Source organism: Bubalus bubalis, chromosome 16, assembly GCF_019923935.1.
Source record: "Bubalus bubalis isolate 160015118507 breed Murrah chromosome 16, NDDB_SH_1, whole genome shotgun sequence".
In the NCBI taxonomy this organism is placed as follows: Eukaryota; Metazoa; Chordata; class Mammalia; order Artiodactyla; family Bovidae; genus Bubalus; species Bubalus bubalis.
Window position 1 is genome coordinate 69,350,215 of NC_059172.1, and position 19,612 is coordinate 69,369,826.

At 39.9% G+C, this 19,612-nt stretch overlaps 1 protein-coding gene across 3 annotated transcripts in view; it reads right to left on the minus strand.

Moving 5' to 3' along the window:
• The window catches only part of CWF19L2 (CWF19 like cell cycle control factor 2), a 141,538-nt gene that overhangs the window by 85,962 nt on the left and 35,964 nt on the right, over positions 1-19,612 (minus strand). For 2 of the 3 annotated variants that reach the window (XM_025266958.3, XM_025266960.3), the window contains one exon: positions 4,012-4,118. In XM_025266958.3, coding sequence (XP_025122743.3) covers positions 4,012-4,118 — 107 coding nt within the window. The remainder of the gene's footprint in view (positions 1-4,011; positions 4,119-19,612) is intronic. The other variant, XM_025266959.3, reaches the window with a different exon arrangement.

A 19,612-nucleotide genomic window follows, 5' to 3' on the forward strand; every position in this document is an offset into this window, starting at 1 on the left:
ATTGTTTCTGCTTTGGTTCAGCCTCTTTATTCCTTCTGGAGCTCTTTCTCCACTCTTCCCCAGTAGCATATTGGGCATCTACTGATGTGGGGAGTTCATCTTTCAGTGTCAAATCTTTTTGCCTTTTCATACTGTCCAAAATCACTGCAGATGGTGACTGCAGCCATGAAATTAAAAGACGCTTTCTCCTTGGAAGGAAAGTTATGACCAACCTAGACAGCATATTAGAAAGCAGAGATAAAATTTTGTCAACAAAGGTCCATTTAGTCAAGGGTATGGTTTTTCCAGTAGTCCTGTTTTTCCAATAGTCATGTATGGATGTGACTGCAGTCCATGGGGTCGCTAAGAGTCAGACACGACTGAGCGTCTTCACTTTCACCTTTCACTTTCATGCATTGGAGAAGGAAATGGCAACCCACTCCAGTGTTCTTGCCTGGAGAATCCCAGGGATGGGGGAGCCTCATAGGCTGCTGTCTATGGGGTCGCACAGAGTCGGACATGACTGAAGCGACTTAGCAGCAGCAGCACCATAGCAAATATAAGTAAAAAGAAAACATGAAACTAACAGGAAGATTTATTAAAAGGTCTTAAGTCAATATCCCCAAATGAGTAAATACTACAAATAATCAAATCAAATGGCAAAAAATACATGAAAAAAAAGAATCCACTTGATTAGTGAACAAATGATAAAAATAAAGGCAAAAAAAAAATCTGCTTACCAATCACAGTAGCATAGACTAGAAAACATAATACTACTATTGAAAATCATAGGAAAAAAAGTAATTTTATTGAGTGTAATTCCTTCAATCCTTCTACAGAGAAATTTTGCAATGTAAATCTCACTGTAAGTATCCATATCCTTTAATTGGCAATTCCACTTATAGTAATTCTTTTAAGAAAATAACCAGGTAAGTACACAACATTCATTGGAAAAGATGGTCATCACAGTGCAGTTTAACAGGGAAAAAATAAAAACATATAAATATCTCTCCACTAACATAAATAAATAATGGGTTGTTGTTGAGTCACTAAGTCATGGCCAACTCTTTGCAACCCATGGACTGCAGAACACCAGACTTCCCTGTCCTTCACCATCTCCCAGAGTTTGCCCAAACTCATATCCATTGAATAGGTGATGTCATCTAACCATGTTATCGTCTGTCGTCCCTTTCTCCTCCTGCCTTTCCCAGCATCAGGGTCTTTTTCAAAGAGTCAGAACTTTGCATCAGGTAGTTAAGATACTGAAGCTTCAGCTTCAGCACCAGTCCTTCCAAAGAATATTCAAGGATGACTTCCCTTAGGATGGACTGTTTTGACTCTCTGCAGTCCAAAAGACTCTTTAGTGTATTCTCTAGCACCATGGTTCAAAAGTACCAATTCTTCAGCACTCAGCCTTTTTTATGGTCCAATTGTCACATCCATACCTGACTACTGGAAAAACCACAGATCTGATTATATGGATCTTTGTCAGCAAAGTAATGTCTCTGCTTTTTAATACACGGTCTAGGTTTGTCATAACTTTTCTTCCAAAGAACAAGCATCAGTCACCTTCCACAGAGATTTAGGAGCCCAAGAAAATAAAGTCTGTTACTGGTTTCATTTTTTCCCCATCTATTTGCCATGAACTGATGCCATGATCTTAGTTTTTTGAATGCTGAGTTTAAGCCAGATTTTTCACTCTGCTCTTTCATCTTCATCAAGTTTCTCTTGCCTCTTTGCTCTCTGCCATCAGGGTGGTATCATCTGCATGTCTGAGGTTGTTGATACTTCTCCCAGCAATCTTGATTCCAGCTTGTGACTCATCTAGTCAGGTATTTCACATGATGTGCTCTGCATTTAAGTTAAAAAACCAGGGTAACAATATATAGACTTGATGTACTCCTTTCCCAATTTGGAACCAGTCTGTTTTTCCAAGTCTGGTTCTAACTGTTGCTTCTTGACCTGCATACTAGTTTCTCAGGAGGCAGGTAAGGTGGTCTGGTACTTCCATTTCTTTAAGAATTTTCCATAGTTTGTTTTGATCCACACAGTCAAAGGCTTTAGTGCAGTAAGTGAAGCAGAAGTAGATGTTTTTCTGAAACTCTCTTGCTTTTCCTATGATCCAACGAATGTTGGCAATTTGGTAATCTGGTTCTTCTGCCTTTTCTAAGTACAGCTGATATATTCAAAAGTTCTTGGTTTATGTACTGTTGAACCCTAGCTTGAAGGATTTTGAGTATTCCTTGCTAGCATGTAAAATGAGCACAATTGTACAGTAGTTTGAACATTTGGCATTGCCCTTCTTTGGATTGGAATGAAAACTGATCTTCTCCACTGTGGAAGAACAAAATTTGCTGACATATTAAGTGCAGCACTTTAATCTAAAAGCATCTTTTAATCCTAAAAGCATCAACTTTTAGGATTTTACATAGCTAGGCTGGCATTCCATCACCTCCACCGTATAAATATATGTATAAATATTAAGAGATCATTAAAATGTATGTATTTACTGGCATCCAACTATGTCTGCTTGTGAAAGTGAAACAAACAATGTAGACTCTAAGTTTATGCTATGTCTGTTGTCAGACTCTTTGTGATCCCAGAACTGAAGCTCTCCAGGTTCCTCTGTTCATGGAAGTTTTCCAGGCAAGAATAATAGAGTGGGTTGCGATCTCCTGCTCCAAGGGATTTGCCCAACCCATGGATCAAACTTGCGTGTCTTAGGTCTTCTGCATTGGCAGGCAGATTCTTTACCACTGAACCTCCAGGGAAGCCCAGTCCATAAGCCTACTTTTGTAACACAGTTTATTTTAAAATTATATAATAATGAGGAAAGAATTATATATATATATATATATATATATATCTCAAAATATTAACATATATTCTCTTCAGTTCAGTTCAGTCGCTCAGTCATGTCCAACTCATTACAACCCCATGAATCGCAGCACGCCAGGCCTCCCTGTCCATCACCAACTCCTGGAGTTCACTCAAACTCACATCTATCAAGTCGGTGATGCCATCCAGCTATCTCATCCTCTGTTGTCCCCTTCTCCTTCTGCCCCCAATCCCTCCCAGCATCAGAGTCTTTTCCAATGAGTCAACTCTTTGCATGAGGTGGCCAAAGTACTGGAGTTTCAGCTTTAGCATCATTCCTTCCAAAGAACACCCAGGACTGATCTCCTTCAGAATGGACTGATTAGATCTCCTTGCAGTCCAAGGGACTCTCAAGAGTCTTCTCCAACACCACAGTTCAAAAGCATCAATTCTTCGGTGCTCAGCTTTCTTCATAGTCCAACTCTCACATCCATACATGACTACTGGAAAAACTATAGCGTTGATTGGACAGACCTTTGCTGGAAAAGTAATGTCTCTGCCAATAATAATTCTCTCACTTTTTGTTTACTCCTTTCTAAACCTCTTTCTACTGAAATTTTAAAAAACAGGACATCAACAGCTACTGAAACAGAAAGATTATTCACACATTGTGAATGGGGGAGCTGGTTCTAAAATATATTACTTCATCATTCCATTGTTCTATACACACACATGCACACACATACACGGTAATCATGCCATGTTTTAAGTAAGTCAGATCATGTTGCATAACTTAAACTTATGCAGTACTGTATGTCAAGTATATCTCAATAAAACTGGAAGAAAAATGAATAAATATCACTTTCTAAAAGCAAAAAAAAATACTACTTATATCAAAAGATATTCTATGGAGGCTTTCCTATACTATTGAAATTTCTTCACATCAAGAAAATGCTGCTTTTACATTAAAAACATATGTTCTTAAACTGTCCTTACTTAAGTTTCATATTCATTAAATTTTATATTTAAATATGCTGCACAGGTTTATCTAAAAATGAAATGCAAAACACAGCTTCAGCAGTTAAGACAGTTAGAAATGAAATTTAATATAGAGTCAATTAAAAAAGGTATCCTAGCACAAAACACTAACAAAGTTAAAGTCAATTTCCATATATCTTTGAAAATAATATTTATCTCCTAAATACCAAGACTTACCCCGTATCTTTCAGCTACAATGTCCTCAAAATTTCTATTTTGTTTCTCAGCTTGTTCTTTCATTCTTTGATAAGACCTCCTTAGCCAGCTTAAACCACCATCTTCTACTGAAATTCAATTGCAAAATTAAATGTCAGTTATACTTTTCATGTGGTTATAACAGAATATTTACTGCTACCACAGTAACTATGAAATTGCACATTATTCTTTGAACATATAAAAATCATAAGTGCATTTAAAATTCAACATATATTTGGGTGCCTATATATGTAAGGCACAGTTTTGCAATAATGAGAAAAGAAAAACAAAAAGAAACAACTGGGAAATTCCATGGTGCTCCACTAACTAATACTCTAGATTCCCAATGCAGAGGGCCCAAATTTGATCCCTGTCAGGGAACTAGATCCCACATGCTGTAGCTAAGAGTTCACATGCCTCAACTAAAACTACTGCACACTATAACTAAGAGTTTGCATGCTGAAATTCAGAGTTTGCATGCCACAATGAAGATCAAAGACTGTGCTGCAACACTCAGCACAGTCAAATAAATTTTAAAAATAAATACTTCAAACAAATAAAAAGAAATAAAAAATAGAACTACCCTAAAAAAAAAACCGGAATCTAAGAGAATGAGGATAAGAGGAGATAAATATAACAAATATTACATTTTATCAAAATAGCATTTATCACTATTATAGAGTTACATAAAAATGAAAAAAGGAGAGAATTATTTCTAAATGTAATATCAGGAGACAATCTCACACACCAGGATGAAAATCGAGTTAGATTTCTACGAAGAGTAGTCAGGACCTGGGCTTTTGTGTGCTGGAAGATTTCTGATTACAGTTTCAGACGGCTTCACAGCTGAATTCTACCAAATATTTAGAGAAGAGCTAACACCTATCCTACTCAAACTCTTCCAGAAAATTTCAGAGGAAGGTAAACTTCCAAACTCATTCTATGAGGCCACCATCATCCTAATACCAAAACCTGACAAAGATCCCACAAAAAAAGAAAACTACAGGCCAATATCACTGATGAACATAGATGCAAAAATCCTTAACAAAATTCTAGCAATCAGAATCCAACAACACATTAAAAAGATCATACACCATGACCAAGTGGGCTTTATCCCAGGGATGCAAGGATTCTTCAATATCCGCAAATCAATCAATGTAATACACCACATTAACAAATTGAAAAATAAAAACCATATGATTATCTCAATAGATACAGAGAAAGCCTTTGGCAAAATTCAACATCCATTTATGATAAAAACTCTCCAGAAAGCAGGAACAGAAGGAACATACCTCAACATAATAAAAGCTATATATGACAAACCCACAGCAAACATTATCCTCAGTGGTGAAAAATTGAAAGCATTTCCCCTGAAGTCAGGAACAAGACAAGGGTGCCCACTTTTACCATTACTATTCAACATAGTTTTGGAAGTTTTGGCCACAGCAATCAGAGCAGAAAAAGAAATAAAAGGAATCCAAATTGGAAAAGAAGAAGTAAAACTCTCACTGTTTGCAGATGACATGATCCTCTACATAGAAAACCCTAAAGACTCCACGAGAAAATTACTAGAACTAATCAATGAATATAGTAAAGTTGCAGGATATAAAATCAACACACAGACATCCCTTGCATTCCTATACACTAATAATGAGAAAACAGAAAGAGAAATTAAGGAAACAATTCCATTCACCATTGCAACGAAAAGAAAAAAATACTTAGGAATATATCTACCTAAAGAAACTAAAGACCTATATATAGAAAACTATAAAACACTGGTGAAAGAAATCAAAGAGGACACTAATAGATGGAGAAATATACCATGTTCATGGATTGGAAGAATCAATATAGTGAAAATGAGTATACTACCCAAAGCAATTTATAGATTCAATGCAATCCCTATCAAGCTACCAACGGTATTCTTCACAGAGCTATAACAAATAATTTCACAATTTGTATGGAAATACAAAAAACCTCGAATAGCCAAAGCAATTTTGAGAAAGAAGAATGGAACTGGAGGAATCAACCTGCCTGACTTCAGGCTCTACTACAAGGCCACAGTCATCAAGACAGTATGGTACTGGCACAAAGACAGAAATATAGATCAATGGAACAAAATAGAAAGCCCAGAGATAAATCCACGCACCTATGGACACCTTATCTTTGACAAAGGAGGCAAGAATATACAATGGATTAAAGACAATCTCTTTAACAAGTGGTGCTGGGAAAACTGGTCAACCACTTGTAAAAGAATGAAACTAGAACACTTTCTAACACCATACATAAAAATAAACTCAAAATGGATTAAAGATCTAAATGTAAGATCAGACACTATAAAACTCCTAGAGAAGAACATAGGAAAAACACTCTCTGACATACATCACAGCAGGATCCTCTATGACCCATCTCTCAGAATACTGGAAATAAAAGCAAAAATAAACAAATGGGACCTAATTAAACTTAAAAGCTTCTGCACAACAAAGGAAACTATAAGCAAGGTGAAAAGACAGCCTTCAGAATGGGAGAAAATAATAGCAAATGAAGCAACTGACAAACAACTAATCTCAAAAATATACAAGCAACTCCTACAGCTCAATTCCAGAAAAATAAATGACCCAATCAAAAAATGGACCAAAGAACTAAATAGACATTTCTCCAAAGAAGACATACAGATGGCTAACAAACACATGAAAAGATGCTCAACATCACTCATTATCAGAGAAATGCAAATCAAAACCACTATGAGGTACCATTTCACGCCAGTCAGAAAGGCTACAATCCAAAAGTCTACAAGCAATAAATGCTGGAGGGGGTGTGGAGAAAAGGGAACCCTCTTTCACTGTTGGTGGGAATGCAAACTAGTACAGCCACTATGGAGAACAGTGTGGAGATTCCTTAAAAAACTGGAAATAGAACTGCCTTATGACCCAGCAATCCCACTGCTGGGCATACACACTGAGGAAACCAAAATTGAGATACATGTACCCCAATGTTCATCACAGCGCTGTTTTTAACAGCCAGGACATGGAAGCAACCTAGATGTCCATCAGCAGATGAATGGATAAGAAAGCTATGGTACATATACACAATGGAGTATTACTCAGCCATTAAAAAGAATACATTTGAATCAGTTCTAATGAGGTGGATGAAACTGGAGCCTATTATACAGAGTGAAGCAAGCTAGAAAGAAAAACACCAATACAGTATACTAACGCATATATATGGAATTTAGAAGGATGGTAACAATAACCCTGTATACGAGACAGCAAAAGAGACACTGATGTATAGAACAGTCTTTTGGACTCTGTGGGAGAGGGAGAGGGTGGGATGATTTGGGAGAATGGCACTGAAACATGTCTAATATCATATATGAAACAAGTCGCCAGTCCAGGTTCAATGCGCGATACTGGATGCTTGGGGCTGGTGGACTGGGACGACCCAGAGGGATGGTACAGGGCGGGAGGAGAGAGGAGGGTTCAGGATGGGGAACACGTGTATACCTGTGGTGGATTCATGTTGATATATGGCAAAACCAATACAATATTGTAAAGTTTAAAAAAAAAAAAAAAAAAAAGAGTAGTCAGGGTATGCCTCAAAATAAATTAAAGCCAAGAAAGGTACACACATAGGGGGAAAAAACGACTTCAGATATAACATAAAGAACATATAAGGAGATGAGACCAGTCAAGATGCTGGAACAGAAGGACCTGAGGTTCACTTCTTCCCACAAGCACATCACTAATTACATCTACAAATGAAACAATTTGAACACACCACATGCTGAACATTAGCAGAGGATCTTGGATACATTAAAAGACAAGAAAAGATCCCCAAATGACCAGATAGGATGGAGAGAAAGAGATGTAAAACAAAAGAGGAAACAAGATGGAATCCATAATCTTGGGGTGGTGGGGTGGGGGTGGGTGTGGGGGAGTGGCTGAAGAAGAGGAGAGGTTACCACATCAGGAGAAGGCCCCTTGAATATTTAAGAAAACTGAAATCATATCAAGCATCTTTTCTAAACACAACACTATGAGACTAGAAATCAATTACAAGAAAAAAAAATGTCAAAAACACAAACACATGGAGGCCAAACAATATGCTACTAAATAACCAAGAGATCACTGAAGAAATCAGAGGAAACCAAAAAATATACAGAAAAACAACAACAACAATACAACAACCCAAAACCTATGGGATACAGCAAAGCAGTCCTAAGAGGGAAGCTTACAGCAATTCAATCCTACCAAGAGAAATAAGAAAAATCTCAAACAATTTAATCTTATACCTAGAACAACTAGATAAAGAAGAAAAAATCCAAAGTTAATAGAAATAAAAAAATTATAAAAATCAGAGCAGAAATAAATGAAACAGAAATGAAGAAAACAATAGCAAAAATCATTTAAACTAAAAGCTGGTTCTTTGGGAAGATAAACAAAATTGACAAACCTTTAGCCAGACCCATCAAGAAAAAAAGAGAGAGGACTCAAATCAATAAAATTAAAAAAGAAAACAGAGAAATTACACCACAGAAATGCAAAGGATCAGAAGATTACTGTAGGCAACTATAGGTCAAGAAAATGGACAATCTAGAAAAAAAATGAACAAGTTCTTAGAAAGATACAACCTTCCAAGACCGAACCATGAAGAAACAGAAAATATGAACAGATCAATCGAAAGAATTGAAAATGAAAGTGTGGCAAACTCTATCCAACATTTAGAGAAGAGACAAAACCGACTCTTCTGAAACTCTTTCAGGAAATTAGAGGAAGAACACTCCAAAACTCACCTAAAAGGCCACCATCACTCTGATACCAAACCAAAGATCTCACAGAAAAATCCAAAATTACATGTCAATATCACTGATGAACACAGATGCAAAAATCCTCAACAAACTTCTAGCAAACATAATCCAACAATACATTACAAGATTAATACATCATGATCAAATGGGATTTATCCAAGAGATGTAAGGATTACTCGATAGACACAAATCAGTCAATGTGATACACTGTATTAATAAGCCAAAACCACATGATTATCTCAATAGATGCAAAACAAATTTTTGACAAAATTCAACACACTTTTATGATTAAGGAAAAAAAAACCTCTCCAAAAGTGGGCTTAGAGGTAACCTGCCTCAAAATAATAAAGGCCATATAGGACAAACCTACAGATAACATCATACTCAGAGGTGAAAAGTAGAAAGATTTTCAGTAAGATCAGGAACACAACAAGTATGTCCACTTTACCATGTTTATTCAACATAGTATTAGAAGTCCTGGCTACAGCTATCAAAGAAAAAGAAATAAAGAAATTGAAATTGAAAGCTTCAATACTTTGGTCACCTGATGCAAAGGGCTGACTCATTAGAAAAGACCCTGATGCTGGGAAAGATTGAAGGCAGGAGGAGAAGGGGATGAGAGGGGATGAGATGGTTGGATGGCATCACTGACTCAACGGTCCTGAGTTTGAGCAAGCTCTGGGAGATGGTAAAGGACAGAGAAGCCTAGCATGCTACAGTCCACAGGGTTGCAAAGAGTCAGATACGACTGAAAGACTGAACTGAACTGAAAGTGGAAAAGAAGTAAAATTCACTGTTTGCAGATGACATGGTACTATGCACAGAAAATCCTAAAAGATGCCACCAGATAACTACTAGAACTAATTAATTTACTAGAATTTGATAAAGATGCAGGATACAAAATTACTGCACAGAAATCTCTTGTATGCATACCTATACACTAACAAAGAAAGATCAGAAAGAGAAACTAAGGAAACAATTTCATTTACCACCACAAAAAAAGTAATACAATACCTAGGAATAAGCCAATCTAAAAAGGTAAAAGACCTATACTCTGAAAACTACAAGATTCTGATGAAAGAAATAAAAGATGACTCAGATAGAGAGATACACCATGTTTCTGGTGTATGGATTGGAAGAATCAATATTGTGAAAATGACTATATCACAAATCTACAGGTTCAATGAAATCCATATTAAGCTACCAATGGCATTTTTCACAGATCTATAACAAAAAATTTTACAATTTGTGTGAAAACAAAAGAGATCACAAACAACCAACAAACCTTGAGAAAGAAAAATGGAGCTGGAGGGATCAGGCTATACTACAGGCTGACTTCAGACTTGACTGACTTCAGACTACACTACAAAGCTACAGTCATCAAGACAGTGTGGTACTGGCACAAAAGCAGACATACAGATCAATGGCACAGGATAGAAAGCCTAGAGGTAAACCCACCCACATATGGTCATCTAATCTATGACAAAGGAAACAGGAATATACAACGACAGAAAGACAGTCTTTTTAATACCTGGCACTGGGAAAACTGAACAGCTACCTGCAAGAGAAAGAATCTGGAGCATACCCTAACACCATACACAAAAGAAAACTTAAAACAGATTAAAGACCTAAATGTAAGGTCAAATACTATAAAACTTTTAGAGGGAACCATAGGGAGAACACACTCTGACAAAAATTGCAGCAATATCTTTTTCAATTCATCTCCTAAAATAATTAAAATAAAACAAAAATAAATTAATTGGCCTAATTAAACTTCAAATATTTTGCACAGCAAAGGGAACCATGAACAAAACAAAGAGAAGAATCTCAGGATGGGAAATGATATATGCAAATGAGGCAACTGACAATGGATTAATCTCCAAAATATACAAACTTCTCATGCAGCCCAATATAAAAAAAAATTTCCAATCAAAAAAGAGTGGAAAACTTAAACAGATATTTCTCCAAAGAAGACCTTCAGATGGTTAAAAAGCACATAAAATGATGCTCAACATTTCTCATTATTAGAAAAATGCAAACCAAAACTACAGTGAGGTATTACCTCATCCTGGTCAGAATGGTCATCATCAAAAAATCCAATAACAAACAAAAGAATAAAAAACAAAACAAAAAACTAATAAACAAACAAAAGATAAAAAAATAAAACAAAAGAATAAATGTTTTTTTTTCAATCCACAAATAATAAATGCTGGAAAGGATTCAGAGAACAGGGAACTTTCTTGCACTGTTGGTAGGAATGAAAATTGATATAGCCACAGTGGAGAATGGTATGGCGGTTTCTTAAAAATGAAAAATGGAACTACCATATGACCCAGCAATCTCACTATGAGGCATATATCTTGAGAAAACCATAATTTAAAAAGAAACATGTACCCCATTGTTCACTGTAGCACTATTTACAACAGCCAGGACATGGAAACAACCTAGATGCCCATCAACAGACGACTGTATAAAGAAGATGTGGTACACACACAATGGAATACTACTCAGCCATGAAACTGGCTCATTTGTAGAGATGTGGCTGTATCTAAAGTCTATCATACAGAATGAAGCAAGTTAGAACAAATATCGTATATTAACACATGTATGGGGAATATAGAAAAATGGTACAGATGAACCTACCTGCAGGGTAGGAACAGAAACACAGAAGGACAGAAAGGACACGTGGCCACACAGGGGGAAGGGGAAGGTGGGATGAATTGGAGATTAGGTTCGATATAAATACACTACCATGTGTAAAACTGATAGATAGTGGGAACTTTCTGTATAGCACAGGGAGCTCAGCTCAGTGCTCTGTGATGACCTACCTGGATGGGATGGAGAGAGGGAAGTTCAAGAGGGAGAGAATGTATCTGTAAATATAGCTGATTCACTTCATTTTAGAAAGAAAGTAACACAACATTGGAAAGCAATTATACTCCAATTAAAAAGCAGAAGGGCTTCCCCGGTGGCTCAGTGGTAAAGAATCTACCTGCCAATGAAGGAGACATGGGTTCGATTCTTAATCCAGAAAGATGCCACATAACACAGAGCAACTAAGCCCATGCGTCACACTATTGAGAGTGTGTTCCAGAGCCTGGAAATGCAACTTCTGAGTCCACGTGCCACAACTACTAAAGCCCATGCACCACACCAGTAGTCCACAAGAGAAGCCACCACAATGAGAAGCCCGTGCACCACAACTAGAGAGGAGCCCCCACTCTCAACTAGAAAAAGCCCACACACAGGAACAAAGACCCAATATAGCCGAAAATAAAAAACTCAAATTATTAACAAGAAGGAAGGAGTGACAAGGTCTGTTTGATTGGCTTTTTGGCCTGAAATTCCCCATCTCTGGTGATAAGAATTTCTTTCTACCTCAAGATACAAGGACTGCATCTTTTATGAGATTTATTCCCTGCTTTCAGGAAGGCAGACAGGAGGGGTCAACCTGTCCTTCTTGTATCAGCTCTTTCTCAAGTAACTTTAATTCAAAATAATCAATATTGAATGAACTCCTGAGGCGGGGCTCAAAATGGTGGGAGAACAGTTAACAGTTAAACTCCCTTCACAGAAACATTGAAAATACACCTACAAGTGGAACTACTCAGAGAAAGCTACTGAGCACTGACAGAAGACCTCGGACCTCCAAAAAGACAAGGAAAACCTACATGCAACTGGGTAGGACAAAAGGAAAAAGAAAAAGAAGGAATCAGGCCTGCACCCCAGGGAGAGAACTGTGAAGGAGGAAAGGTTCCCGCACCTTGGAAAGGCTCCTCACCAGCGAAGAAATTAGACTGGATAGAGGGGGAGGTTTTGGACCTAAAAACAAGAGAGCCAGCAACTGGCTTGTGGAAGGCACCGCCAGCCTATGCTCCTCAACGTGAGATGCTCCTTTGTCAGTAAGGATGGGGCTCAAGTGCTAAGTAAAGCTCAGACTCTGAAGCTCCGTCCAGGGACAGGACAAAGGTTAGGTGCAGAAACAGCCTGAAGAGTTCAGGCCATGGCAACTGAGGGTGTACTAGGAAGCAGCTTGGGCTAAGCAAAGAGGCAAGACACCCTCACTGGGACAGGGAGGGAGAGAAGTGGGATCACCATAAAAGCTTCATTTCCTGTGAGCACTCCCAAGCAACAGGACTTCACCTACAGGGGCTCCTTGTGTGGGTGCGAATCACCGCCGCTGCCATCCTGGGCTCCAGAGGTGGGCATGGCTACCTCTTTCAGGCCCACAGGCAGACACCAGGCCCTGCCCATGTGGAGCTGGAAGTGCACAGACAGCTTCCAAAACTAGAAACCCCACTGGCTGACACAGAAGGACTAGACTGAACTACTGGAAATTCCACCAGCGGGCCCCAGGACCCACCTCCACTGACCTAGAGGGTCACAGACACTCCAGCCACTGGGAGCTCCCCCAGAGGGCCCGGGACCTGCCCAGGCTGTCCCGGGAGGGCACAGACAGCTCCCCAACCAGAGGTCCTGCCAGCAAGGCACAGAGCCTGCCCTGCTGACGCAGAAAAGCACAGAGAGATCCAGACACTAGCAGTTCCACCAGGGGCCCTAGGACTCACCCTGCTGACCTGAAAGGGCGTGGCCAGCTTCCAAAACGAAAATTTCCACAGGCAGGTCACAGGATCCATCCCTGCTGGGCTGGAGGGGCACAAACACCTTTACCTATTAAGAATTCTTCTGGGGGTGGGGGGTACAGGATCAACCCCAGCTGACCTGGAGGAGCACGATCCAGCCACTAGAATTCCACCAGCAGGCCCCATGACCTGCCCAGGCTGTCCTGTGATGATGCATGAAGCTTCCACAAGGGAAACGTTAGTGGTTGCTGACACCCACCTAACTGTCCCAGGAGTGTACAGACAGATCTCTCTACTGCGTAATCCGTCATTGGGTACCAGGAACTGCCCCTCTGTCCTGGCATGCCATGGATAGCTTTCAAAACTGGGAAATCCATCAGTGGATGTCAGAACCCACTCTGCTGTCCTGGGAGGGCAGGGATATTTCCTGCTAGGAAGTCCACCAGTGGGTGCTGGGACCTGCCTTACTGTCCCAGGAGGGTGCAGGTAACTAGCCTCCACTAGGAAATCCATTATCAGGACCAAGAGTTGTCCTGTTGTCCAGGGAGCACACAGAAAATCCTTATTACTAGGAAATTTTCGAGTGGATCCAGGGATCTACCTCACTATCACAGAAGGGCACAGATAGCACAACCCCTACCCCCACCAAACACACACACACACACACATACACACTAGGAAATTCACCCAGAGGAGGGCTGAAAACCACAGCTAAGCCCCAGGAAGTGAAGTCATTCAGTCGTGTGCGACTCTTTGTGACCCCATGGACTGTGGCCCACCAGGCTCCTCCATCCACGGAATTTTTCAGGCAAGAGTACTGGAGTGGGTTGCCATTTCCTGATCCAGGAGAAACCGCAGAAGCTGTGTAACTGAAAAAGATGAGTTGAAACCTCTCCTCGAGGCTGTGCGAACTGCGAAGTTACACCTCCACTGACAGCTTCCTAAATTCAGCCCCAGTGAAACATTCAAAAGAACAACAAGTACTTTGCAACTGGGATGGGCTATAGCAGCTGTGAACTCTGTGGACAGGTACATGTGAAGACAGGGACAGACCAGAGCTCGAGCTGCCTCCACAGCTCACACAGTGTGACCAGCTGAATGACTACTGCAGCACTGATACCTAACTTCAGTGGACCCGTGCTGGAGGGCATGTGAAACACCTGAAGAGCCACCAGGCCCAACTGCAGGCACACTTACAGTTAAGGTGGCACCCAGAGCGCAACCACAAGAGTACAAGTTGTGAGCACACAAAACAGCTGAAAGGGGGCACAACAGAGTACAATAACAGGTGAATAGATCCAAAAGAGTAAAACTCAGAGGCTTCCCTACAAGTGAGAGTGCTCTAATCCTGCCTACATCACAGAGCAGATCAGAATCACAGCTAGGAAACAGATTTCAGAAATTCCACTTTAAAAACTAGGGAGGATGCCGGGAGCCGGCGAGAGACATTCCACTCGTGACAAAGGTCATGAGGAAGGAGGCTCGGCATACGCAAAGGCGGGATCGAGCCTCAGGAGTCCCCCTGGATATTCTCGAGCATCTACCCCCAAAAAAACCAGATTCTGCCTACTTTATTGCTTTGTGCTCTCACCTCTGACTTTACTGGGGGCTGTCCCCCACCACCATCTCACTCTCTCTGTCAAAGAGTTAACTTACAGCTCCAATTAATAAAGTTCCTGGGCAATTAGGAGTGTTTAAATCCAAACCCCTCAGATAGCTCTCTAACTCGCCTGACAAGTTTACCCGGACTCCTACAGCTATGCATACAATTGTTTACAGTCTCCCAGCCTCGAGAGGCACGGGAAGCTTAAGATATTCAAATAGCTTAGAGCCTCTCAGAGAGTTAGAAACTGTCAGAATAAAACTAGTAAAAGACTTCATTGATGAGCCAATGCTTGTTGCCAAGATTTCACAACCCCTGAATTGTATCCTTGAATGTGTATTAATTAATATAGTTGGTATGTAGAAAAAATAAGTAGTGGCCTTGGTGTTAGTAACTTTAGACCCTTAAGGTAATAAATTCTTTCCTTTGTTGTAAACCCATTACACATCCGCCCTATAGGAATGCAATTTTATCTTCGGAAGATGGTGCCAAACCTTAAAATAATTACTCTTAGAGAAAATAAGTCTTTGTTGATAAGTCTTTGTCAAGAGTCATAAAATGTAAACAGGCCTTCTGGCCAGAAGATGATGTAAATCACCTAAACCATTTGTATACGATACATTTGCAGGAAAGAAACCCTAGTTTTTGATAAGCATCAAAGACTGCTGACTTTGCATCCCCTATTATCCTCTATGTGTAACTTAGGGTATAAAAGCCCCTGTTGAAAATAAAGCTACGGGCCTTGCTCACCAAAGCTTGGTCTCCCCATGTCATTCTTCCCCTCAATTTCCAGCTGAGTCTCCATCTGGAGCGCGGATATCCTCTGCGACCATTTATTTGCCTGGGCTTCTAAGACCCACTCGAGAAGGTGTCTAAGGTGGGACACCTTCCGCTATTCGAGAGGGCGCCTGCAGCCTCCGTGGTCAGAGCTAACCTGGTGTCACAGGTTATATTGATTTTCCGCGTAAACCAAGCTACTCAGCTTCTTTTCTCCACTGAATTTTCCTACTGAGCTATCCTCATTCTATTATTCTTTATATCTTTGATAGATAAATAAATAAATAAATAGGTCGCCGAAGCCATCTCTCCTTCGAATACCCTGGATCAGCCAGGGCTGGAACCCAGCAGGAGGAGACCTCACCCGTGACAGGGCAGTGACAGCGACAGAGCAAACAGGAGGGCCCACTCAATATCGAGGGCAGGCTCCAATTACTACAGTTCAGTTCAGTTGCTCAGTCGTGTCTGACTCTTCGCAACCCCATGGACTGCAGCACACCAGGCTTCCCTGTCTATCACCAATTCCCGGAGCTTACTCAAACTCATGTCCATTGAGTCAATGATGCCATCCAACCATCTCATCCTCTGTCATGCCCTTCTCCTCCTGTCTTCAATATTTCCCAGCAGCAGGGTCTTTTCCAATGAGTCAGTTCTTCCATCAAGTGGCCAAAGAACTGGAGTTTCAGCTTCAACATCAGTCCTTCCAATGAATATTCAGGACTGATTTCCTTTAGGACTGACCACTTTGACCTCCTTGAAGTCCAAGGGACTCTCAGGAGCCTTCTCCAACACCACAGTTCAAAAGCATCAATTCTTTGGTGCTCAGCTTTCTTTCTGATCCAATTCTCACATCTATTCACGACTATGGGAAAACCATAGTTTTGACTAAATGGACTTTTGTTGGCAAAGTAATGTCTCTGCTTTTTAATATGCTGTCTAGGTTGGCCATAGCTTTTCCTCCAAGGAACAAGCATCTTTTAATTTCGTGGCCGCAGTCACCATCAGCAATGATTCTGGAGCCCCCAAAAATAAAGTCTGTCACTGTTTCCATTGTTTCCCCACCTATTTGCCATGAAGTGATGGGACTGGATGCCATGATCTCAATTTTCTGAATGTTGAATTTTAAGTCAACTTTTTCATTTTCCTCTTTCACATTCATAGAGAGGCTCTTTAGTTCTTCAATTTCTGCCATAAGGGTGGTGTCATCTGCATATCTGAGGTTATCTATATTTCTCCCGTCAATCTTGATTCCAGCTTATGCTTCAGCTAGTCTGGCATTTTGTATGATGTATTCTGCATGTAAGTTAAATAAGCAGGGTGACAACATACAGCCTTGACACACTCACTTCACAATTTGGAACCAGTCTGTTGTTCCATGTCCAGTTCTAACTGTTGCTTCCTGACCTGCATACAGATTTCTCAAGAGGCAGGTAGGATGGTCTGGTATTCCAATCTCTTGAAGAATTTTCCAGTTTGTTGTGATTCACACAAAGGCTTTGCCCTAGTTAATAAAGCAGAAGTAGATGTTCTTCTGGAACTCTTGCCTTTACAATGATCCAATAGATGTTGGCAATTTGGTTCCTCTGCCTTTTCTAATACCAGCTTGAACATGTGGAAGTTCACAGTTCACCTACTACTGAAGCCTGCCTTGGAGAATTTTGAACGTTACTTTGCTAGCATGTGAGATGACTGCAATTGTGCAGTAGTTTGAACATTCTTTGGCATTGCCTTTCTTTGGGATTGGAATGAAAACTGACCTCTTCCAGTCCTGTGGCCATTGCTGAGTTTTCCAAATTTGCTGGCATGTTGACCAAAGCAATTTCACAGCATCATCTTTTAGGATTTGAAATAGCTCAACTGGAATTCCATCGCCTCCACTAGCTTTGTTTGTAGCAATGCTTCCTAAGGCCCACTGACTTCAAATTCCAAGATGTCTGGCTCTAGGTGAGTGATCATACCATCGTGGTTATCTGGGTCATGAAGATCTTTGTTGTACAGTTCTTTTGTGTATTCTTGCCACCTCTTCTTAATATCAGCTGTTTCTGTTAGGTCCATACCATTTCTGTCCTTTATTGAGCCCATCTTTGCATGAAATGTTCCCCTGGTATCTCTAATTTTCTTGAAGTGATCTCTAGTCTTTCCCATTCTATTGTTTTCCTCTATTTCTTTGCACGGATCACTGAGGAAGGCTTTCTTATCTCTCCATCCTATTCTTTGGAATTCTGCATTCAAATGGGTATATTTTTCCTTTTCTCCTTTGGCTTTTGCTTCTCTTCTTTGCTCAGCTATTTGTAAGCCCTCGTCAGACAACCATTTTGCCTTTTTGCGTTTCTTTTCCTTGGGGATGGTCTTGATCATTGCCTTCTGTATGTTACAAACCTCCTTCCATAGTTCTTCAGGCACTCTGTCTATCAAATCTAATCCCTTAAATCTACTTATCACTTTCACTGTTATCACTGTAAGGGATTTGATTTAGATCATACCTGAATGGCCTAGCGGTTTTCCCTACTTTCTTTAATTTAAGTCTGAATTTTGCAATAAGGAATTCATGATCTGAGCCACAGTCAGCTCCCGGTCTTGTTTTTGCTGACTGTACAGAGCTTCTCCATCTTTGACTGCAAAGAATATAGTCAATCTGATTTCAGTACTGACCATCTGGTGATGTCCATGTGTAGAGTCTTCTTTTGTGTTGTTGGAAGAGGGTGTTTGCTATGACCAGTGCATTCTCTTGGCAAAACTCTATTAGCCTTTTACCTGCTTCATTTTGTACTCCAAGACCAAATTTGCTTGTTACTCCAGATATCTCTTGACTTCCTCCTTTTGCATTCCAGTCCCCTATAATGAAAAGGGCGTCTTTTTGGGGGTGTTAGTTCTAAAAGGTCTTGTAGGTCTTCATAGAACCATTCAACTTCAGCTTCCTCAGCATTAGCAGTTGGGGCATAGACTTGGATTACTGTGATATTGAATGGTTTGCCTCAGAAATGAACAGAGATCATTCTGTTGTTTCCAAGGCAAATCAAATTCAGATCAAGAATATAAAGGCATAAGCCTCTGGAGAAACCACACCCACCAGGAAAGAAACTCCAAAAGCAAGAAGAACTGCCACTGGAAACTTGCAGAAAGGAGACAACAAACAGTATGCTGGAAAAAAGGAGATGACAACGAAATATGATGACATGAAGTAGCAAGATAGAAACATCTAAGAACAACTAAATGAAGAAGTGATAAGCAATCTATCTGAAAAATAATTCACAGTAATGAAAGGGAAGGTGGTCCAAGATCTTGGAAACAGAATGAAGGCAAGGATCAAGAAGATACAAGGAAATTTTAACCTAAAGACTAAACAGAAATGAATAAGACAATAACCTAACTGAAAATATGCTAGAAGGAATCAATTGCAGAATAACTAAGGCAGAAGAACAGATGAGTAACCCAGAAGACAGAATACTGGAAATCTCTGGCACAAAACAGAATATAGAAAAGAGAATGAAAAGAAGACACTCTCAAGAGACCTCTGAAACCACATTACATGTACCAAAATTCAAATTAAATAGGTCCCAACAGAAAAAGAAAAAGAGAAAGGACCTGAGAAAATATCTGAAGATACAGTCAAAAAATTCCCTGACATGGGAAAGGAAACACTCACCCAAGTCCAGGAAATGTAGAGAGTCCCATACAGCATAAACCCAAGAAGCAACACAAGACACATATTAATCAAACTAACAAAAATTAAATACAAAGTAAAAAATGGTAAAACAACAAATACCATACAAGGGAATCCCCATAAGGTTATCAGCTGATTTTTCAGGAGAAATT